We start from the raw sequence: 25,231 nt of genomic DNA on the forward strand, positions 1-25,231 counted from the left end.
CCATCAGAATGAAATGTCTCTTCTGCCCTTATAACCTACACGAATTAGGGCTCAAATCACTTTTTTCCCCTTTGTGTGCATGTTAGCTTGTCTTACATACATATTTATATGTGACTTGAACCCTCACACACTGGCTTTGTCTTCCTAATCCGATCACTTACCATATGAAGACCCAGGTTAACCACTCTAGTCAGAAACACAATTCTGCTTAGAAGCTAGGAAGACAAACTCTCACATTCACTACGGAAATACTTAGAGAGCAGCCAGTATGAAGGATCCTCCTCTCAAATCCTAGTTAAACACCCATGGGCACACTGACCAGTAGGACTCACTTATCAAGGTGCGTTTCTATGCAGCTGTTTACATAAAGACAAGCTGGCTGAGATGCTTTGCTCCAGGTTTTGGTTGTCTGATTTAACAGTTCAAAGCTAAGAGTTGAGCAGACACTCTGTTCAAGAAACAAAATTACAGTCAATCTGTCTGTATTGTGGGCAACGTTTTATATTTTTCTTCCTAGAGGCCACATCCCAGATTCCAGGATCAGGTCCTGTAAGAAGTCAGAAGCTGGGGAGCTCTGCGAGCAGAGAACTGATAATGATTTTTCTGTATGTCCAATAATGACTTCTGCCAAATACATTGCAACTGTTTTTCCACTTCTATCTCTTCTAGCACAACTACTTTCCTTTGATTTTTTTATCTTCTGTAAGTGAGGCTTATCTGTGTTTTATGTCATAGAGAAATTCTGTGCCCAGAGAAGAATGTCTGCATACATTTTTCTGCTTTTGAGCTTAAAGGAGGCTCTAGCTGTGTTAGGCAGATACAGTGTTTTTACAGATGCCAGAAGCATATGCATCACTACACAGCGCTAAGATCAGAGGAAGGAAGAGCAGCATGAAGTTTTTGGAAGTTACTGAGTCATCTGGTAAGTAAGCATTGCTGAGAAGAAGCATGCAATGTCTTCTGAGCAGGAAAATCACAATGCTTTTGGCATCTCTGAAAACCAGGCATGGAAATAGGGAGCTGTGGAGAAAGAAGGCTGGATGTAGACAAGCCAGATTTGTTCTCAAATGACATTTGAGGAGGAAGCCTTGAGCAAGTAAGCCTGCACAGAGGGAGAGGACTAGAGGCTTGGTTCTTATGGCTTTTTATAAACTTCCTGGTAAAAGGGAAAGGCAGCACAAACCAAATTAAGAGTTGCCATATACAAAGTTACAGTTACGATCACCATTCATAAAATTCCCAGTCATGTAGGGGATTTCCTTCTGTCTTTGCTGAGATGCATAAGGTAATGCTGAGGGTTTTAACATGCATGAACTTTGGTTTTCTTCTCTTTTCACAGGATATATAATTAGGGGTGTGAAGAGAAAAGGATAGCTGAAAGAGCTCTGCTTAACCTTTAAGCCCAAGACATGGAGCTGTCAAATTGCAATGATTATATATTATCATATCATATCATATCATATCATTTTGTATATCATACAATGGTTTGGGTTGGAAAGGACCTTAAAGAGCACCTAGTTCCAAATTCCCTGCCATGGGCAGGGATGCCTTCCACTAGACCAGGTTGCTCAAAGCCCCATCCAACCTGGCCTTGAACACTTCCAGGGATGGGCCAGACACAACCTCTCTAGGCAACATGTTCCAGCACCTCACCACCCTCACAGTGAAGAACTTCTTCCTTACATCTGAGCTAAATCTACCCTCTTTCAGTTTAAAGCCATTACCCCTTGTCCTATCACTGCATGCCCTTGTAAAAAGTCCCTCTCTGGCTTTCTTGTAGGCCCCCTTTAGGTACAGGAAGGCTGCTATAAGGTCTCCCTGGAGCCTTCTCTTCTCCAGGCTGAACAACCCCAACTCTCTCAGCCTGTCTTCATAGGAGAGGAGCTCCAGCCCTCTGATCATCTTTGTGGCTGTCCTCTGGACTCACTCAAACAAGGCCATGTCCTTATGTTTGGGGCCTCAGAGCTGAACACAGTTCTCCAGGTGGGGTCTCATGAGAGCAGAACAGAGGAGAAGAATCACCTCCCTCAATCTGTTGGTCACGCTTCTTTTGATATGGTTGGCTTTCTGGTCTGCAAACACATGCCAGGTCATGTTGAGCTTCTTGTCAACCAACACTCCCAATGTGGACACATCCACATTCACATTAGCTTGTTCCTTATGACTGCTGTGGTCAAAGCATCCCAACTTGAATACCATCTTTTCTGCCTTACAATGCTGCTGAAATGTCACCTGATTTGTTCCTCACCTACCTAGAAAAATGACTTTTACTAATATCTGACGGCACTTGAGGAACTGAAGGCACTTTCATAAGGAACACATCTAGGCCTCAGAAATGTTGTCCCTCTCCACTGTTTCCTACAATCACCTAAAAGCTTCCCAAGGCTGGCCAGAGGGACTCTCTCTCCTCCCTAAGACCTCCAAACTGTGTTGGAATTTCTGAAACAAGAAGGGAGCCAGGTCTCAGCTTCCCATGTCTCCACAAGAGACTGGTAGAGTGAAAACAAAAAACTTAAACCAAACCAAAAATATCATCTTTAACTGGAGCTTCCCAAAGAAGTTAAGTGTCAACAAGCTAACAATGCTATATTTTTACTGAGTAGTTGGCAATATTTGATGCTAAGTGACATGAGTCCCACCAGAGAAACCTGTAGCCTTCTGCATCCAAGTAATGTCTGAGGGTGTCTGACCAGACATTCAGCAATTGCCTTAACATAACACAGCAGCCCTCCCTCACACCCCCCAGTACGTCACATATGGCTATTAGAGATACATTCCTTGCCTCCAATCTTGCCCAGCAGCTCTTTCCAACACTCAAATTCTTGGCTCAATGCTGGTTAGCTTTGGAGATTGTCCAAGGACTTTTTTTACGTCTGTTCACTGTATTCAGTACAATCAGATTATGCACCTGTCTGAAACACTGACTCCAAGTGGTAAGAACACAATTCCCAGTCCCTTCTGAGGACTAAAAATACTTGTCAGGACTTACCTTGTCCCCTTTCTGAAAGGCATTATCTAACACTACAGACATGGTCAACAGAGTCCTTTTTCTTCAGCATAAGAGCACGCTACAGCATGAGTATAAAGGAACCAGGGCCAAGGGAATTTGGAAAGGGAGTCACTAACATCTGATCCTACAAGATTTCTCAGCTGCCTGATCTTAATAAGAAACAGAATAGGATTTGAGGGTGGGAAGAAGGTAAGGTGGGATTATCTGTTTAGGAAATAAACGCAGAGTTCTGTTCTTCAGTTTGCAGTTGAAGCAACCAGTAGATATATTCCTAGACATGTGTCGTGGTTTAACCCCAGCCAGCAACTAAGCACCACGCAGCTGCTCACTCACTCCCCCCCACCCAGTGAGATGGGGGAGAAAATCAGGAAAAGAAGTAAAACTCCTGGGTTGAGATAAGAACGGTTTAATAGAACAGAAAAGAAGAAACTAATAATGATAATGATAACACTAATAAAATGACAACAGTAGTAATAAAAGGATTGAAATGTACAAATGATGCGCAGGGCAATTGCTCACCACCCGCCGACCCACACCCAGCCAGTCCCCGAGCGGCGAATCCCTGCCCCCCACTTCCCAGTTCCTAAACTAGATGGGACGTCCCATGGTATGGAATACACTGTTGGCCAGTTTGGGTCAGGTGCCCTGGCTGGGCATGAGAAGCTGAAAAATCCTTGACTATAGTCTAAACACTACTGAGCAACAACTGAAAACATCAGTGTTATCAACATTCTTCACATACTGAACTCAAAACATAGCACTGTACCAGCTACTAGGAAGACAGTTAACTCTATCCCAGCTGAAACCAGGACAACATGATACATCTGAGTGCCTAAGGAGAACTTGGTCTGGAAAGCAGAACCAAGAAGTGTCTTCCAACCAAGTAAAGATAAGCTTTCTTTGTGGATGAACCTGTGTCTTTTCTTATGGTGACATATTGGCTTTGCCTACCATCAGTTCAAAATTGATGCACCTTTGCTGGCTGAAGGTCTGCCATGGGGCGGTTTTGGCTCACACAGCTGTTGTGATGCCAGCAGCTGGATGGCACCATGAGTTAGCCAGTATTTGGGAGGAATAGCCTCTGAAAACCAAAGGACTCTGTGGATGTGTGCGATGTATGCACATAAAGTCACATAGTGTCTGCTGGTCTTCTTGAACAGCATTTCATTGATGGCTGTGGGGTAAGGGAAGCTTTGGTTTGGTTGCAGACACACTCATAGTTGTTCTAAATCTAGAACTTCTCATGGAGTTCTTGTGTAACATGTCCTTCCTCCTGGAAGGGCTCCAGTAAGTGATGGGACAGCATGGCCAGCTCTGTAAATGAGAAGAGAAGGGTGCCCTGGTTCTGCCACAGCATTTTTAGAGAGGTGACAGCCGCATGCTTTCTCCCATGGCCTAGTGAGGTATACATATTGGCAGCATGGGGCTGTTTCAGGATTGTGGCTCAAGCAGTGTCTGAAAATGCCACCTTGCAGGACACTGTAAATGCAGCCAGTGTTTCCCAAGAAGGCTAAGAAAGACCTTGTGCCTTATCAGCTCAGGATGAAATCTGAAGCTTGAGAGGGATTGCAGAATGCACCTAGAATAGTGAGGAAAAAGGCATAGATATATATTTATATATACGAACTTCAGGTCATACTTCTGCCTATTCAATCCAGCCAGTTTCATGTATTTTGGCCTCTTTGCAAAAGAGAAAAGATGAGGAAACGGGAAAACGGTGGGACTGAATGAGGATGAGCTCAGGAAGTGCCGAAGGCACCAAGATTCCTTACAGTAGGGCTGGTGATCCTTCAAGGAGCAAACAGTTTTGGGAGAGTAGGTTTTCTGAGCTAAGTTTGAGACACTATGCAATACAGATGAGAGCCTCTCACCATAATATGACAGAAGATACCTATTCCTGCAGCCCTGGACTGAAGTAGGTTCCTGTAAGACCCTATAGGTAAGCACAGGTTATAGGACTCTAGCAGCCTTGTCACCTCGGTGTCTCCAGTCCCCATGATGGATGGGTACTCCCAGTTTTAAACTGGCTGGCTGCTGCACAAGAGGTGACGATCCTCCTTCCCCTTCTCCCCCTCCAATTTGTGAAGGCCCAGCCACAACCTTTAAATCAGTTAAAAGTGATTTGGATGGAAGGTGCTGTAAGTATGTACCCTGTGCAAAAATGCTGATTTGGGAATTACCTGGCATTACCAATGAGACTATACTTAATTAGGTCATCATAACTTGCAAAGCTCTATTTAAAACCTAGAGGTTGACGTGTTCTTTACTGTAGAGACCAATTTTGTTCTTCAGTCATGTCCTCTCTATTTGTTTTTCAGAGGAAAATGAAAAACATGGCAAAACCACCTTCTTAATATAAGGAAATAGCATTTAGGCTCTCTGTGCAATTTTACAGTAAAAAAGGAAAAAAAAAAGGAAAAAAAAAGACATAGCTTCTCCTGAAGAAAAAAGCCCAACTTTATCAATAATTTTATAAACATCTTCTAATTTCTTCATGATAATTCTTCCACTTTTTTGTCCCAACAGCCTTACCATTCTTACAATTCAGGAAAAACAAGCTTTTCATATTACAATTTTAGTTGTCTTCTGAAAGCAAAAAAAGATTGCAATGCCACTAATGCAGGCTCTAGAATATAATATTTACAGAATATAATATTATAAAGTACTGTTGATGCTGAAATGATATGATTCAATTTCAAGGTATACTAGAAGTAATTATTAGGTAAGCATGCACTTATTTCCGCTTTTTAAACTAGAGTACGCATTATGTGATGTAACCTAACTATCTTTAGTGCAACAACTATCTTTAGTGCAACATGAAGAGTTAACAAATATATAGTGCTATATAAAGAGTAAGCCAGGTTACAAATGACATTATAATTTGATGATTACAAGAAAATTTATGTTGCACTTATAGATAAATTCCACCCACGAAGCAGATACTTCACTCCCTAATTTTGTTTACACATATGAATCATTAGCAGAAAGACTCTCACTCTTCACTGCAAGGTTTACCTATTGTCTGTGGGGTAACGGCGACACGATCAAAGTTATTTGCTCAATCAGGACACTACAGTCTATATGCAAACCTTCCAAGATTAGAGGCCTCTTTTTACTAAACTACTGAACACTTTTATAAAAAAGAGTGAATTCCTGCTTTGAAAAGTTCACAATCTATAAGTACAATACAAAAGACAGCAAAAAGGTTATACCAATAGCCCATTTTACACATGGAGGAGCTAAAACAAAGGGAAATCATGACCCAAAGTGCATACTTCATCTGAATAATCTCTCTGAATTCAGTGGTGAGTTGTCAATAAAGCACTGTCATGCTCAAAGCTTTGCTAAACCTTTGCTAAAGTGATAGCCTAAAGTTGCACAGGAAGCCTTTGTCAAAACTAGGCATGGAGTGCAAGTCTTCTGAGTAACCAAAAGCCAACATAGCCCTTTTGTCATAAGTTTGTTACGTATCTTCATAAATGTCATCTTCCTGGAGAAGCTGAGAACCGTCCACTGAATCAGAATTCAAAGATCGGGAGAAGGAAATAGTAAACGACAAGTAAGTTTCTTACTGCACATTATATCCCAGTACAAATCCAGGGCATGATATTGTTGAAGCAAAAGCTGAAGTCTTTTGTGTTTAAATGCACTGTACTAAAAAAGGAAAATATATAGTTTGGTGTTGGTACCACAGGTTGCTAGATACTGTTTGAGAAATAAGCTGGTGAAAACGATCTGGTTTGTTATTGTCCGATGTGATCAATGGTTTTCTAATGTATCACTGCTGGCAACAATAGCTATGCTCTCATAATAACATTTATTTGCTGCTCTGATGAACATTAGTAAAACTTGGAAAGCTTGGTGACCCATTAGATGATCAACTAATACGGGCTCTTTTTTCCTGCAAGCATCCAAGATACTCCTATGTTAGCATCCTATTTTTCAGGATAGGACACCTATTTTATAAGAATTCCTCATCATTCAGCATGGTAACTCTAGGTGAAGGAAATAAAAATAATCGTTTATCAGTCTGCTAAAAGAATTGATTCGATGAGTCATTATGAAAGTGCAAATAACTATATTCAGTAAATTTTAGAAAGATAGGGTTTATTATTATTGCTTCATTGTGGAGATGTGTGTGTGGAGGAAGAACTATAATTAATGTCATTAGTACTTCCTCTGTTTTATTCTCATTTTTCTGAAGGCTATACTGGTAACAGGGAAAAAAAGCTTTTAACTGCTAGGCTGCTGGCTTGAATTCAGCTCAAATGAATGTGTAAAATGTGTTGATGAACTCAGTGGAGCAGAGATATGGTTATGGTTTTAGTAATGCCTGGCAGCCCTGTCTGCCATCTTGGCAGACTGAACTGGGACTGAATGGGGCTGGAAATTGAGGGGTGAGGATTACAGCCATAGAGAAATTGATGGATATAAGGCAAGGTGCTTAAAGAGGCATAGGGGTCTGAGAGATCATTTCTACCTGACTTAGATATGAATAGAATAGAATAGAATAGAATAGAATATTTCAGTTGGAAGGGACGTACAACAATCATCTAGTCCAACTGCCTGACCAAGTCAGGGCTGACCAAATTAAAGCATGTTATTAAGGGCATTGTCCAAACGCCTCTTAAACACTGACAGCCTTGGGGCATTGACCACCTCTCTAGGAAGCCTGTTCCAGTGTTTGACCACCCTCTTGGTAAAGAAATGCTTCCTAGTGGTAGTTTAAGAGGTTATCACCCCAGGTGTCTGCAGTGCCCCAGCAATAGGGCATGGAATGGCGTAGCTGCTTCTTGGTTGGGTCAATGTGCAGCAAGGTATGTAAGATTTCTGGCCCCCAGACAGTAAGAGGGCACCTGACTTGATTGCCAAGTTGGAGGTGGGATTTCCCTAGAAAGAAATTCCCTACTCCTGGTGATGTATATATGTTATTTAATAATTCCTTAATTCAGAATGACATATATAGGCCCTGTTGCCCTGTTTTAGCTGCATCTAACATTGGTTATGTCAGCTGGAATAATGGTTCTCCTTAACGGTACTTGAGAATACTTTAGAGAAAAAAATCACACATTTGCTAAAGTTTAAAAATAAGCACGTCACTAAACAGAAAGAAGAATTGAAATGGAAGGGATTGTAGACACTATCTGGTGAGATGTAAAAGAAACCTAAGTCTGGATGCCTGCTTTAACTTTTAGGCTATGATGGCAACTGCATTTTAGTGAGGTATGAACAACATTTTAAATGCTAGTAAGCAGCCTCCCTAGCAAGGGGCAAATAAAAAATCTTGCTTGGATTAATTTTTAAATTCCATTTGGCTGCCTTACAATACTTTCTTTTTTTTCTGGACTTAATACCACTAGCATGGAAGTACCATGGCTGCCTAGGAAAGCAAACTACAAGGTAAACAAGAGGGAGAAGAAAGCATGTTTTGCATAATCTAAAAATACTCTAAAATACAATGTTTACTATTTGGAATGCTTTGTAATCTTTCTTAGTTCACTCTTACTCCCAACTCCTCATTTCCTGCCCCCTGCCCACCCAAAAATAGCTTCCCTTTGCTGAAATTTCCTCCAGCTTATACTTCCTTCCAGGGCTTCTCAATCTGTTGTTAGCATTACTGCTTCCTTAAGCAGTACTCCTGGTAGCCTTTCTTCTCCTACTGCACTGGAGGCAACACTGAAACTTGCATGTGCCAACAGTTACTCACTCACTGGATCCATGAACGTCATGGAGAACGATGCCTACATGTATTTATTTTATGGAACTGTTGTGATTTGATCTGGCAGCCTGCTGTCCTTCAAACCATGTACTACCATGACCTAAAAATATAACACAAAGATAGCACATAATGTGATATTATACTATTGCCACAGCCTGACAAAACTACATCATCATTCAGTGATGTAAAAGTTAGAATACACAAATCTTCAACCTAGGACTCACTTTAACAGGTGGCATCACTGAATACAAGCAGGTTTTACTGCAGTCTTAAATGCAACCTTCCCTTCTTGCTCAGTAAAGATAAGCATACAATAGGTAATCACTGATAGAAATTGCTTAAGTGTCTCCTGCAGAAGAACCCCAAACATACAAATTCTTGTGTATCAAGGTTGCCCTCTCAACTACTTTATCTCTGCTCAGGAAGCAGTTTTGTGCAGTATCTTAAACAACTTCCAACCTATCTACCATCTTTAAAATATCTGCTAGTACTTTATTTTCCTGGGTTTGACATCAATGAAAATGATGGGGCCTTCTCAAAACCCACATCAAATGCTTCCTGTCATGGACTAGACAAAGATCAAGAGTGCTGAGCTACTTATTTACTTGCCACACATACAGAGACACGCATACACTTTGGCCAAACCCAAGGCTAGTTCTTATGCCTCTGCGTTTACTCTGCTCTGATGTTTACACAGCACGAGAGCTATTGGTGTGGCCTGTGAACTGACTACTTTACTGCTAGTCTCTCTGCATTTCACACAGGTATTTGTTGAAAAGTATATGGCACTATGTTATCTCACAATGCTTCTTGAAAATATCAAAACGCCTACTCAAACACACAGCCTTGAGTTGCTAGCAACAGCAATGGTAACAAAAAAGGAAATGGACTTCCACCAAACAATTCAAATCATATGCAACATCACAAACTTGTTAGCCTAGCAGTAGGATGACAAAACAAAGATGTTAATGGAATTCCTCTCTGTGCAAAACTCAGACTGCCTCTTCTCTCCCTTCCTGTCAGTTCCTCCAAATCTGAAATTAATTTGAGTCATCCTACCATAAACATACCTGAATATAATACATTAACAGTATTTTTGCATCATCCATTTTTTTATTCTCCAATAAATAATTAAAAAATAATTAAGGATAAAAGAATCCCTAAAAGTAAGATTTTCTTCCTCAAAAGGTTTCTAAATGCATCATTATAGAGTAGACATACACACTGAAAGATCTGAAGGCAGGAAAAAATAGACTAATGAATCTCAAAAACTGTCTGCAGTCAGCACCAAGTAAGAACAATGTATTTATTCTGACTGTAAATCCAATCTCTGCTCCATTTCTGTGACTGCTTTACTAGGTGACTGAAGTAGCTGTGGCATTTGCAAAAAAGGGCACAAAATTCATAATTGTATCTGCATAGCAGATTACTCTGTGTAGGCCCTTATACTTTTGGATTCAGTACCATCAGAAAAATATAAATAATATAAATATAATAAAAATATAAATAAAAATATTTATCCTACCTGATAGACAGCAAAATGAGTGCTGCGCAGCTCTCTCTAACACCTCACTGGGACATCAGCTTATGGACACAGAAATGGCTCATGACCAGCAATCTTAATTACAGCTTGCTTTACTTACCCTAACTCTCTGTTGATGAATACTAACTTAAAAAAATATTTGATAAGATTATATGGTGTTGCATATGGCTCCTCTATATAGGGACAGGCTTCATTTTTCCAGGCTAGATAATATACACATATTGTATTCAATGTGAATGTTCCCAGCTAAATAACACATGTACTATAATCTACTTGAATGCTTCTGAGCCTCCAGGCTGCTTAATATGAGATAACTGAGAAGGTAAGGTTTTAGCTTTTTCACAGAAAATCTAGAGCCTACTTTACTTCAGCCGAGCTGCACTGGGCCATGAGGGAGACTGAAACCTAGCATCAGTGTATGTTTTACAGCTATTATTAAGAACATTACATGAACCTCTGATCATGGGAACATTCTTCTGAAAACTAGAAAAAATCCACTGGAAAATTCAGCAAATGTTAACTGCAGCAGTAGTGTTCTTTAAGCTCCTTTCTATCTATCAGAAAGGATGGGCAGAAGTGAAAGGCTGTAATTCTGTTCTCATCACAACTGCATATTCTCTGAAAAGATGAATTTTATATATATAGACTGTTAATGGGGCATAATAGCTGCCTTTACCCAGTATAATCCACATGTCTTTACATGTCTACATCTTTCTGATATGACGATGCCCAAAGTTATACACAGTATTTCAGATTCAGTGTCACTGGAATCATGCAGAGAAGGGACCATTACCCTTCTTCTCCATGACGTGCTTCTTCTGTATATACAGCCTGGAAGAGTATTAGGTGCTTCTCCGTATCACATTTCAAATGCATGGCTATCATTCTGCTCCATGGGAGTTTGGCAACTGACCTCAGTAGGAGCAGGTTCACATCTCATCTCCAAGTGACCGAGTCTGTCAGCCCTTAAAGACTTCTCATAGCACTTCTGAGGAGGAAGTCACTGTCTTCAGTTTAAATACTAGGTCTGACGATTCTGCAGACTAGCTTGTATTTGGTGAGTGATCACCACTGTAAATGGTAGCACCCACTTTCAGCTATATGTAGAATGTTACTGAGAACTTTGTTTTTCATAGAATCATAGAATCACGGAATCATAGAATCATTAAGGTTGGAAAAGATGTTTAAGATCAGAAAGTTCAACCATTAACCTAACACTGCCAAGTCCACCACTAAGCCATGTCTCCTAAGTGCCACATCTACATATCTTTTAATACCTCCAGAGATGGTGACTCAACCACTTCCCTGGGCAGCCTGTTCCAGTGCTTGACAACCTTCTCAGTGAAGAATTTTTTCCTAATATCCAATCTAAACCTCCCCTGGTGCGACTTGAGGCCGTTTCCCCTCATCCTATCACTTGTTCCAGCTTTTCTCTGTTCCAGCTTCTCTTTGCAACATACCACTTCACTGTTACCTGCTGATTTAAATAACATGCTCTTCACCATATTATACAACTATGCAACATATCACCCATGATACTTGGCTAGTCATTAGTGAAGACTCAGATGTGTTGTTTACCAATTTCCTTGTAACTTTATCAGGCTTCTCTCTCCGTGCCATTTTTCACTTCCATTTATTATTTTTTTTTCTTGTCAACAACCTCCAGTATTCCTATTGCAATCACACAGGAAAACTATCTAAACACATTTGATTCTCCTTTTGAAAACAGGAGTTTACAGATTAGTAGTAACTGTCATGTCTTGTCTTTTAGCTGAACATGAAAATACACTATATTTGATGAAGTTTAGGAACAAAACTGAAACTAATTTGGTAGCCATGTTTTACATTAAAAAAAAAATACTTATGGCTTTTAATACGTAGTGTTCTCTTAGCATATTCTCTCCTCTTGCAAAGCAGTCTTGGGTTTGCCTTTCTATTCCACATCAAAACTTTTAACATAAACACCCCATTTCTCAGTAAGACTCCGTCAATAGACTGTAAAAGTTAATTCACATACATTGCTTCTTGGGCCACATACAAACATGGAGGAAGAAGTAGGTTTTTCTTCCTTGCATTTGGTTGTCTTTGCAGAATTTGGTATCATATACTGACAACAACTTTAATCAAAATTTCTTACACAAACCAACCCTCAAGCTCCTGATCCAGCTTTCCACATATGCAGGTTTACACAGGTATTACAAATTACTGAAATTATAGTAGTTGCTCTGCTGATATGGGTCAATCAGCTTCAGATTAAAACTGCAACTAGTTCCAAAAGCAACTTGAAATAACCGTAAAATAACATGACTTAGAGCTTTTAGGAGGAGAAAAATATCATTCATAGCTGTCAGATGCTTTTCAATACAATGGTATTGCCCTTTAGCAAATTTAATAACTGAGTGAAATTTTTGCCAAAGCCCTTCTAACTTTTGGCTCTTTTAAAATCATTATTTGATGAAGAAACAGTGCCTGCACTGTTCTTCTCTGAACACTCTTCTACTCTTCCACTAAAGAAAAAAGCAGAGCCTAGGATATGAACCCAGGGTTTGGGTTCTAGATGTCAGCACTTCTTATGCCTGTGGAATATGTGCCAATAAGGCTCAATATTTGGAAGACATGAAATATATGTATGTCACCAAACAACCAAAATTACATTTGAGTGATTTAGATGGGCAAAGTAACACGGAAATAACTAGACAGTTTTAGACTCCACTCAGTCTAGTCACAGATTTAGATATGCATTACTGCCTTTACTTAAACTCTAGATATTTCAAAGGGATTAATCACTATATGATAACGTTAGACTTCATTTTTTTAGAAGTTTCCTTTATCTCCTTGTGTTTATAGGAAAAACACTTGAAATTATGAACTTGGAAGATGCAAAAGCAGGAGTAAAATGAAAAGACACAAAATTTACTGCTTTTAAATTATATGGGTTTATGAATTTTCTTGGAGGGTCGAGGGTTAATCCAGTATTTTTCAATACTCAGAAACAGTATTCATTAAGCTGCATCGCACTTCTAGCAAAATTAATTTCTTTTATCTAGCAATGGAATCAATTAAGAAGCTTAAGAGTCAGAAGTGGGCTAACAGAACTGACTGCTGCACTGCAAATGCCAGAACTATAGAAACACAACAATCGATTTAATTCTGGTAAAACTAGGGCATGTGATCTGCTTAGTCTTCCATCCTGTCCTGGCTTTTTTCCCAACATATTCTTGATCTTTTGTATTTCAAGAGAAACCCCAATCATCATGCCACTTACCATTCTGACCTCATGCAGTGTCATTTCTCCCCCTTCACCTCTGCGGTCTAAGTTTTCATTTCTAAATTCTAAGTTTGCAATATCCATTCACTGCTCCTCATCTCCAAATCTATCCCGTAGTCTTCACAGTTTGGCAATTGCCCCTGACAAAATACCTTCTGCTCTTCATCTGTTACTTTTTGAGGAGCCTCTGTTGAGGCTTAGTCATAGCTCATTATCAGCACTCTATTCTCCCCCTCCTTTGACATAGCTGGCCATTCTCCTCTTCCGGAACAATTCTCCTCTGTTAACGTCCGTCATTCATCCTTTTATTTCCCCCTCATTTTTCTTTCAATTTTTAACTATACTTTCAAGGAAGATAATCTCAGATTACTCTGATCTTGGTCCCCCTACCTTCTCTTTTTACAGTCTTCATCCTGTTTAATCTCACCATACAAAAAAATTCAACTACTAATTCCATGTTGCCTGTGTTTCAGTTCCAGGTTTGACTCCTGTTCCAATTATGATCTGAGTGAGTAACTGTTAAAAGATTAATAGGTAGAAATCTTAATGTCCTCCAAATTCTCAGCATGATCTTCTATGTCATACTGAACAATATTACATTACTTTACATTACTCAGGTCTATAATCCAAATAACACCTTTCCTTTTCAGATCTCTCTCTACACTCTCTCTACTTCTAAGTAAGTCTTAAGTTTCACAGACCTTCTTGGAATAAAAAGCCATGTATATTAGCCACCTATTTCTCTGGCCTTGACAAATGTAGAATGCAGCTGCAAAGATTATTTTTCTCCAATGTTCTACCCTTTCCTCTGGAATACATCTCTCATTCCCCATTTCCTATAAAAACAACAGCATAAAAGCCTACAGCAAGTGTTAACTGCTTATGGTCAGGTACTACAAGGCACTGTAACCAGCACAGCTGTAGAGATGTGCTAATGTAACCCATATCACATGTTAAAAAAATGACATGCGAAACCTAACCTTTTTCAGTGTAATTTCAGCCTTCACTAGTATAATAAAATCCTTTCAAAATAAATCAACATACTCTGGTGAAAATTAGCACTGTAAGGAAAGTTGTCATAGTACAGAACTTGTTTGCTGAATTTCAGCATGGAACAAATATCTATGACGCAGTTATAAATAGGATTTATAATGGAAAAGTTGACACTGTGATAATACTCTCATGTGATAGACCCTACTTCATCTTGTCCTTAGCTGATGGACACTGTGACAGACCAATATAGAAATTTACTGGAGCAGGCCAAAAGTGGGCATTTTCTGTGTCCTGGAAGGAATAGTTCTTTTGGGGTGCAAATGAATAATTTTGAACAGGAGAAAGGAGGCAATTAAAACACTGAGGTAGCACTGACCTCTTTCTCTCAGGTTATACCTGTAATTAACACCCCCATGGTGGCAGCTTAGATAGGTATACCTAGGCTAGAATTCAAGAAGCTACTTCAATATAGCAACATAGCCAAGACGGCACTGAAGCAGTCCAGCTTAGTCGCCTGACTAGCTAGCTAGCTTCCTAGTCAGATCCTGTAGCCTTTACTAGGCAACCACAAGTTGTATCTACATGCAAATTAACTAGCTCAGTACTTAATGGAAGCCTGTGAAAAGCCTATAGGAAGCCTGTAACAGCTTTATCTCTCTACAGAAAACTGGTTCTCTGTTATTAAAGTTAATTTGCTCAAAACTAATTACGCACCTTTTTTTCTAACCAAATCATTTGATTATGTCACTCAAAAGTATCTTGGAGAGATTCAGAAAGTATACTGAAGAATTAAGGCTACTCCTTTGTAACCTCTTATTCTTTTGCTTTCTCCCAAGTATGTTCTCTTGTCCCAGATGCATGCAGGAACACTGCAGAGTGGGTTGAGCCAGCATGCGTCTATGGCAGTGGGGCAGGATAGGTGCAGATTGCCAGCAAGCTGGATGGGCCTCTCACTGTGCAAGAGGAAAGATGTGGAAGGGTAGGGGTATCTGTACCTAGGGTTTGGCAAGACTGGTGATAAATTTGGAAGTCAAGTTGTGAAGACTGGTGTGCCAAGAGTTATAAAAAGGAAGGGGAGAACAAGAATAAAGCTTGAATCTGATACCTTTTCTTTTAAAGCACCTTCTTTCTTTGATTACCAGATACAACAGAAGTGCCTTAGGATACCTCTATAGCCTCTGGCTTCTCCAGAGTTGTTTAGAAAGAGGATGGAAGCAATAAATTCTACAGAAAAGATGCCATAGCAAGAATCCTGACAACAGTTGTGTGAGGATGATGAAGCCGTATGTTGAATAATTTCAGAAAATGAATAGGCTCTTGTATGACTAAGAATAACTAGTAAGCTTCCGTATGCTTTAAGGCACAAACTGATGGCATGGCTGGTAACTCTAATCAGGCAAAATGCTCATTGTAATTGGCTTTTTAAATAAAAATATCTGGCCTGGTCCACATGCGTTTAGCCAGTACATTCCAGTTAATTAGCATCAGGCAGAAATCTCTCTTTCCTGTCCATATGGAGTTTGGATTTTGTGAACTGGAGCAGGTGGAGATGGGAGAGAAGAGGAAGATGGGAAGGATGTGTTTTCATCCAAGGCTACAGACATCCACCACTGGTCAAAAGAGAATGTAAAACACAGTTGCTCTTTAAGGCATTAGAAGCCATTAGAAATTGACTTATCATAAGCTTAAAATGCTTATTTCTGAAACTAGTGATGTTCAGCATGTTAAGACTGATGCTGTAACAGTAACCAAACATTACTGTAAAAAATACTGGTAAAATCCAACAAAATCCTATTCTTTCATAAGAAAATCTTTGTTCTCTGCTCATATATTTCACCTAAAGAAATTCTGTCCATCTCTTTAGAGAGTGTTAATTGATAAACTGCTCCTTGACTTCTCTCATGCCTTGTTTAGGAGGTCAAACACTGGATGAATTGTTCTGGTGAGCCATGTATGTTCATCTGGCAGCTGGCTGGCCTGACAAATAATCTGCCATAAAACCATTCAGATCTGAATTTCCAGACCTTAATTGCTCCATGGTAAAGTGCTCAGACTGCTGTTACCCTGCAGCAAAGTAGTTTTACCCCTCTTTCATTTAATCAAATGTTATTCATTCAAACTGAAAGAGCAGTATCCATTTGCTGCAGGATATATATGCATACAGACAATTATGGCTTAGCTGTGCAAGTTCATACTTTAGTCTACCTCCTGATAGTGCATTTACAAGAGTATATCCTAGAGATGGCCTGTGGAATTTAGAATGCAATGGGTAAGTCAAAGCATCCATTAACCTTGTGCGAGACTAGGACAATATTCCTCCTTTTCACTGGGTGTCAGAAGCCTTTCTTTTCTGTTACACCTTTGATACAGCACTCTCATTAGTCATTTGCTCTTCTCTAGGTTTTAACAAAAGACACAAACCAGCATTTATTGTTTTTCTCTAAGCAAAGACAATCTTAAACTGTCCCTGAATGACTCCCTTAAATGTGGATATGATTCAGGTTTCATTTGTTTCCTGTCCTGGTATGCTCTTTTGACACATCTACAAGTTTAGCGATGCCTGGAGGAAACAAACAGGTCAGAGCTGGGATTTCTCAAAATTTGTTTTATTTGGTGATAAAAAGGCCTGTAAACTATGGCATCAATAAAGACTGCAACATTTGTTAAATCTACAAAATGTATAGCATTGCGGGTAGGGCTCTGCAAAGATATACCATCCTCATAGCTATTAATCACTAGCTACAGCAGTAGAAGCAGCGTCTTGCCTGAGACTAGTGTAAACAAGCTTAGGTAAAACATCTCCCTGTAACCTTGAAAGTCTTTACACTATGGCACTGACCTTTTCAATCATATTTGCTTTCCTTATATACAAATATTAAGGTAATTACTGGGAATGCTAGATCTCAAGATTTCTGTGGTACCTCAATATTCATGATTCAGACTGACATTATTATTTTTACCCGCTGGATGCTACTTTGCTTCCTACTGCTTTGTCCTTCTTTCAATCTCCTTTTAAACTACATTACAAAGCTAGAACCTCTTGGCAGCTTCTGATGAATGTCTTAATGAACATAAAATTGAAATGTGAGAGAAAGTAATTGGGAAGTAAGAACTGTCACGGTACAATGAGTGATGAATATTCACTCTAATTATAAATTGTGGGTACTACTAGGCTATATGGCCCAGAAGCTTGCTTTTTAAGAATCTGAAATTTAAGAGCTTTATCAAAAGATTTTCAAATATTTAAATAGACTTAGGCCGCAGGTAATGCAGAGATCACTCATTAAGACAGAAAAAAATTCTTAACTGTTGTTTTCACTTTTTTTCTCTCTCTCTCTTTCAAGAGACTTGTTGATATACTACATACCTTTATTCATTGCTGACAGCATGCTTGCCTATCATACTAAGCAGTACAAGCAATGAGAGAAAAATTACCCTTTCCCACAATAACTTATTTTCAAGACAATTTAGCACAATGGAAAGCCTTCTCTTAACTATAGTTTCAGAGACTGAGATACAATACTTACCATTACCTTTTAGTAGCACTAACAGAAACTTATATACTGCAAAAATAAAAAGCTCAAGCAACAGAAGAAAACAGAGAAGTTGCTATTGGGAAGCAATAATGGTTACCTTGTTTTCATTCAAACACGTGAAAAATGCTATTTGAAAAGCAGGTATTTACTGCTGTTTGTGTGAGTGAAGGTAAATACTCAGAAATATTTATCTATTCTAGTACCATAAATGACAAAAGCTGATGATAACATTGTCCAGTAACTCATAGCATGACACTTGTGAAATACTTCAATAAGCAGGTATGTGTACAGGTGAGTCTCAGGGTTAACTGGTACTACTCAGAAAGAATGTATCTGAAAAAGGCATCGTGAACACTGAGGATGGAAAGTATCTTTGACATGATAGTATTTGAAAGGATCACAGTAATGCATGAATCTGGTGTTTTGCTACAGCTTATTTGGGATAACTGAAATTTAGTTAACATCTTGTCATCTTAAAGTTACTTAAGCAATAGGAATAGCAATTTTTTTTTTAAATGTGTACAAATATACGGTATTTGGCCATCTTGAAAATAATGAGGAAATTTAAAACTTAGACTCCAAAAGAGGTATTTATCTTTTGATAGGTAGATAGCTGATAGACTTTTCCACACAAAGAATAGAGTAAGTAAACTTTGAGAAATGTTTTGCTACATAACTGTACACATATACAGCTGCATTTGGGGAAGGGATACAAACTCTTCCTTTCTGTAATTGGAATAAAAGTTTTAAATGAGAGGAAAATAAGAATCTCACACCTTCTCTCCCCAAATCTTAGCCAATTTATCAGCAACGCTACTTCATATCCTGTGGCAGGAAGTAAAAAAAGACACCTAACAAATTCTTGATCTGGGTGATTTCTTGGGGTCAAATTTCACACCATCAGATGTTTGTATTTTCTCTTGAGTACCCCAGCCATTTCTTTATTTCTACGGTTTGGCAGCTTTGAAATACTTTCATTCCACATGCTTTAATTCCCTCTTACTTTTATTCTCTATCAAGCTTTTCCTCTGACAGGGTCCCTGTTATTAGTTCTTTGCATGGCTAAGCTTATGACTTCTTAACTTATAAGATGAACTGCTGCTCTAAACTGGGAGTTCATCAGTTGATGGAAGAATGAAATAATGAAAAAGAAAAAGACTTGGACATCATAGGAGTAAGTATGGGCCACTAATATGGTTCTACTGAGGTCACTTCCAAGAGTGAGAGGTACATATTGATACCATTTTAAAGCTAGTAAAGTCTTACTACTAGAAATAGTTCTCTCGAGCTTTGCCTACAGTTCTGGACAGCCATGTTCAAGAAAGATGAATTTATAACAGGATGTGTATAAAGAAAGTTTGCAAGAGCAATAGGGGGAATGGAGATTCTAACCTGCACAAGGTGACCAGCCCTTGACTTATGCACTAAACAAATAAAAAAGAGTGCCCCAACCTTCCCAACCCCAAAACACACAGATTGCTCTCTACAACTAAATACTTAGGAATAAAGAAAAACCCAAGTATTTAAGCTAACTGACAGTAACGATTTAGTTACAAATTATATATAATGGTCATTTATACTAAAAATTGAAGGAAATAGGTGGATTGTTAGAAAATGTTGAAGAATTTTGTTGTTCTTGGATTTTGCGGGTCGTGATACTAGCCTGCATCCACCATTTGGTACATTTAAGAATAAACAGGTTTGTGTCTGAAACAAGGATGGGCAGATGATGACGGTAAGTGAAAATGAATCTCAGAGCTATAATCTATATTAGCATACAAGTGCAGGCAAGTCCTTGAAAAGTAATAACAAGATATGACTCAACTCATTTGACAGGTGAAAGAAAGGACAGACTTATGAAAAGACATTAAATTGGCAACTGGAGTTCCATTTTATCTAGCCAATCTTAAGCTAGACAGCAGTACACAAAAATATTGACCTCATGGAAAGACACCAGAAAAACAAAGAAAAACCTACTTTGCTTCTTTCTATAGCAACTTTCCAAACAACATGACAGGTGAAAATGGGTTGCAATGTTGATATAGGTGGCACAGACTTTATTCTATGGTATCTTGAGTATGGGACTAATGTTCCACAGAGCACCACAGGCGTAACAGAGGAAGATTCCCCCACAGGTTATGTATGTGTAACGGTAAAGCATTCTCCAGAACTCAGGCCTTACCTAACCGAGACTGTCAAAAATTTCCTTGGACAGTAAAAAAGCTAAGGATCTTCCCCCTAATAAACACATTATAGAAATAACCCAAATTTATGTTGCTTTATGTTCTCTGAGGTTTGTCTTTGACACTGTTCTGAAGAAGGTATTAATGTGAGGCAAAGGTGTATGCTTGATACTGACTTTTTGACACTCAACTGTTTTTATACAAAGCAACAGTCACCAAATGATTAAAAAATGAAAACAAAATCTCCTTGAGAAATGTACCCTCTTCATGACTTACACATGGCTATTGTTTCTGTATAAATGACAACTTTCAAAATGAAATCAACTTTTTAACTTAACACAGAACCTTTTCACTGCAATAAAAAACCAGTAGCCACAAAAACCCCAATCTATAATTACCTGGTTGGTAGAAATTTGGTGAAAGTTCTCTGGCAACTGCTCTTGCAATATCACATTCCTGGCGAGCAGCCTGAGCAGCCTGATCCGCAGCATCAGCTTTAGCTCTTGCATGTGCAGTTCTGTACAAAATAGAAAACAGTTTATATGCAGAGGAGTCTTTTATGAGTTGCATCAATAATGTGAGAGCAAAGGACTACTGTCCTCAGCTACCATACACTATACTATATAGTGCACTCTTATGCCCACTTGCTGTGAGTAACTGCATATCAAAGTATTTCAGAACCAACGCACTATTCCTCTCAGTTCTTCAGTCCTGCTCATCTTTGTATCACATTTACTTGTAGGTACACAGTTTACAGTCCAAGCTTATAATTAAAATTTCTAAATAGAAAAAAATAATAGTATCTGACCAAAACCTGGGATTATGATTTTAATACATGTTACCAGAACATGCACAAAAGTGTACAGAAGGTCAGACTGGGCCACCACACAGACTTCTAAACAGCGGTCTGTGAGACCAGGATACATGGTGTTCAAGGGGACTGTGGAATGCTATTACCTTTAAAACATTTCAAAGTTAATGCTCAATGCTGGGTGCCATGTAAAATTTTTTGAAGGGCAAAACTGACATACGTTGGCCTAAAAAACTGAGAAATGTCTTCCACAATCAGACCATTTTGGAAAGAAATGGGATGGAAAATGTGTTTGATTCTTCAATAGGCATTTGCATAAATGGGGACTTAAGAGTTTTAAATTCTTGTAACTCACTGAATTTCAAATCCAAAACAAACTGAAAAGGCAACTTTTCTGAAGTCAAGACAACAGTTTGGAATACTTTCATAAAGTAATCTGCCCTCTGCTTCCACTTTTTTCCTTCTGCTATTTCTCAAAAAGCCTCAAGAACAGCTTGTGCAATGTCTCTGATTCCAGACTGTGCAAACTGATAGTTGTGTTACTGCAAGATTGCATCACTGTTTGTCCCATCTTCCTTCCCCACTTCATTTTTTAAACAGTCACGTGTTTAAAAATTCCTGATGGCAGTGATCGCTCTGTGCCTCTACAGCACTAGCACATAGCCTAGGGCTATGAAATGGTTCATTAGAACAGAGGGGAAGCTAAACATGGCAAACTGGCAGAGTTTTTTGAGCCTCTAGAGACATTAATAACATTTCTAAACCAGATATATTAAATTTCATGATCTCAGGAATTTTCTCATAACTTTCTAGTAGAAAACTGACACTTAAGTAAGAAAAAAATTAGTTAAGAGGACAACAGCAGCAGCAACTTTTATCCTATGTGCCTGGTGATACTAATCAACAGCAATCAAATAAATGAAAACTTTCAGCAACTCTGCTGTAAAAATTCAGTTTTATTTTCAAGGAATAAAGAAGAGTTCTATGTGTTTTAGATGAAGCAAGAATTAAATGTTAGCATTAACCAGAATGAGCACCAAGAGATTAACAGTATGGCAGACTTTGCATTTCTAAAAGGATGTTTAATCCCGTAGGGTACTAGTATAAACACAGACATAAAAAACCCACATAGACGGTTTCATCTGTGGTGCCTGGAGAAGATTTATTTAAGTTACATCCTCCCTAAAATGTGTGTGGGGATAAATGTTGAATGTTATCTCAAAGCTTAGCTTGTCATAATTTACTGGATAAACATCAGCTCACGCTGCCTTCTCGCAGGTCCCTCTAGGTCTCTGAGAAAAAAGATAATGAGCAAATAAGCAGTAACACCTTTGACTTGTACTCGGGATGGGGGAAAGAAACTGTTAATCAAAACGAATACACCATATAATCCCATATGTGTTCTGTGCAGTTCATGAATGGTTGTATGGTATGTGCTTGCTTAGTAACAGTAATCAAACCCGTTCTTTCTCTATAATCATTATTTTCAATTAGATGAGCTATTCTTAGCTCCTACATAATTATGTCTACATAGCATAAACTTAATGAAGCAATCGTAGCACTGGGACGTTGTTTTGTGAGACAATAATGTAGTCGGCACATAGATAAACTAGACACTGATCATCCTTTTGTGATGACGGAACAACCAGACTATTCCCATATAAAAATAGTCTCATACTATTGCCACGGCTACAACAGACGTTTTAAAAGCTAATATACGAAATGACCAGCATCAGGAAAACATACTACCAGGATAGTACAGTTATTTATTGATGTCTGTGAATTTTCTATATTATTATATGCAAGAAGCAAATCACACATCCTGTCCAAGCATACAGTATCAATTAGTTAAGGAATTAGATGGTGACATGAGTAATAAGCTAGTGAAACTTTGTCACATGAAGCTGGGCAAAGCAAGTCACAGCAGGAAGAAGCCAATGGAATAGAAGGAAAATGAGCACTGCTTTCCTTGGCTGCCTTATCTTACAACTTTTTTTTTTTCCAGCTTGCACTTCCTGCTATCCTGCCCCTTTTGTACTCACAGTCAGGAGTTCCAGCAGACCAGAACAGGAGCGACTGTTCAGACGCGAATGCTGCCAACGCGTGTCTCAGTGACACACTTGAGCAGAGCATCAGTGCTGTACTGTCGCTGAGAGACAGCACAGCAAGATTAACTAAATAGGCACAGGAGGGTAAGGCACAAGAACAGCGTTTATGCTCCTGAGCGGGCCTTCGACTAGCCAAACAAAAGTGTGTGCACGTGGCTGTGCTGAGACACGTCCCTGACGGCCTCTTCAGCAAGCATCATGGATGACATACAGCAAATGTGAAAAGAACAGGAGGAACCGGCAGAGCCAGTGCTTCTGTACAGAACAGAAGCACTGTGCTTCGCTTGTGAACACAGGCTCTTCATTATTTGCATTATTTGCTATTTATCATCTTGGCATTTGGATGCTTTACTGGCTAATTTCAGCAATGCATACTTTATTATCTCAATTTGCAACTGTATATTCAGACATTTCTTTCACTTCCTGCATACTTACTTATAAGTGTCAGACTCAAATAATTTTTCTGTTGCTATATAATTTGCCGTTTTTTTAATGCTAACTTCCACACTTCATTTGTATCTCTGTTTTCCATATTACCTGCTTACAGTTACTGCTGCTTGGCACTACATTTCATTTGTACTTGTTTTATTCTGCCTTGCGCTGACTGCCACACTATCAGAGTGTTATTATCAGAGACTATGGAGAAATCTGTTAGTTTTGAAGGATAATGTTTATAAGAGAGAGCTATCACAGCAGGGTAGCCCCACTGAAATATAATCCATTTGCTCCATTTATGCTTTACACAGTTTGGGAAAGCTGCCTTTACCTTTTGTTCCTGAAGTAATTTTGTCACTGTAAATTCTTGAACTTTTGTTTATTATCAGTAATTATTCATGGATATTTAAGTCTATGATATACCAAGTCAAAATGACCCACATTTGAATGACCACCATCTACTTGAGAATTGTTTTTTTTCCCAGAGATCTCTACATCTTTTGCCGCAACAAGAAATCTTTATGAGAACTTTTGAAAGAGAAAACTCAAAAAAAAGTCTCCTTTCCTCTCCCCCAGCCAACAAGATGACTGCAGTAGGCTTTGCATGTTGTTCCACACATTCTCCAGGAAGGGTCAATCTAAAGTTTCAGCAGTAAAATAGAAACTATGCAGGGAAGTAGCCAGCAATCCACAGACTGCAAAACAGTATGGGAAAATAACGAGTGACATGCCCTTTATTGATTTTTCTTTTAGGTGAACAGGCAGTCCTTTGCAAAAATTCATTCTCAGCAACTGTAACAAATAATACACATTACGAATTTTTGAACTGCCATGTGTTTTTACACGTGTATCTACTTGAAAGAATCATCCTACCATTAATATTCCACATGATGTCTCAAACACGTGCTTGAAAGCTTTCGAACCAATATAAAATTGAAGTATTTAAAACAAAACCAGTTCATATTTAGAGGGACAATCCACCACAGCTAATGAGTCCACAGTGGTGGTAAATGCAATCAAGACAGGGACAAAATTCGGTTGTATCTGTGGCAGGAATCAAACTATACCTACATTAAAAAGGAACCCATAACCATAGTTTATGCAGAGTGTTGGTATCAGGTGACAGCATATGGAGTCCCTATACCTACCAGTCTCTGTCATCAGTGAGTGAGGGCTCGAGGACCAATGGCTAACTGAATAACTTTGCTATTGTTAGAAATTTCATTTGGACTCATATCAGGGTCTGATTTTGAAAGAAGCCTAAGCTTTCTAGACTGTGGGACAACTGATATCACTACTGATACTTAACTTTTCTGTGTTTGGTTGGGTAGGTAAACATATACACATCATCTTAGCTACACTCGAAGAGATCATGAGCACAGTCAGGGGCATCTTACAAGCAGTCTCCCTTTCCAGCAATACTACGATCAGATTTCTATCTACTTATGTCTGAAAAGTGCCTTGAAGAAGGAGTATTGAGGGCTGAAGAGCTTAAACAATGTTATCTAGCGTTCTGCAGCAACGATGCTTATATATAATGCCATGTGTCTGAAATGCATTATGTAATGTTCGTCTAAATTTAAACCCTATTTAGAACTGTCCATTACCCTCCAGATCATTTTGTA

General features: G+C 38.8%; 1 protein-coding gene across 5 annotated transcripts in view; it reads right to left on the minus strand.

Annotated features, from left to right (window-relative positions):
- The window catches only part of JPH1 (junctophilin 1), a 91,828-nt gene that overhangs the window by 15,416 nt on the left and 51,181 nt on the right, over positions 1-25,231 (minus strand). For all 5 annotated transcript variants that reach the window (XM_069779541.1, XM_069779540.1, XM_069779539.1 and 2 more), the window contains exon 3: positions 20,651-20,769. In XM_069779541.1, coding sequence (XP_069635642.1) covers positions 20,651-20,769 — 119 coding nt within the window. The remainder of the gene's footprint in view (positions 1-20,650; positions 20,770-25,231) is intronic.

This window comes from Haliaeetus albicilla, chromosome 3 (genome assembly GCF_947461875.1).
Source record: "Haliaeetus albicilla chromosome 3, bHalAlb1.1, whole genome shotgun sequence".
Taxonomy (NCBI): Eukaryota; Metazoa; Chordata; class Aves; order Accipitriformes; family Accipitridae; genus Haliaeetus; species Haliaeetus albicilla.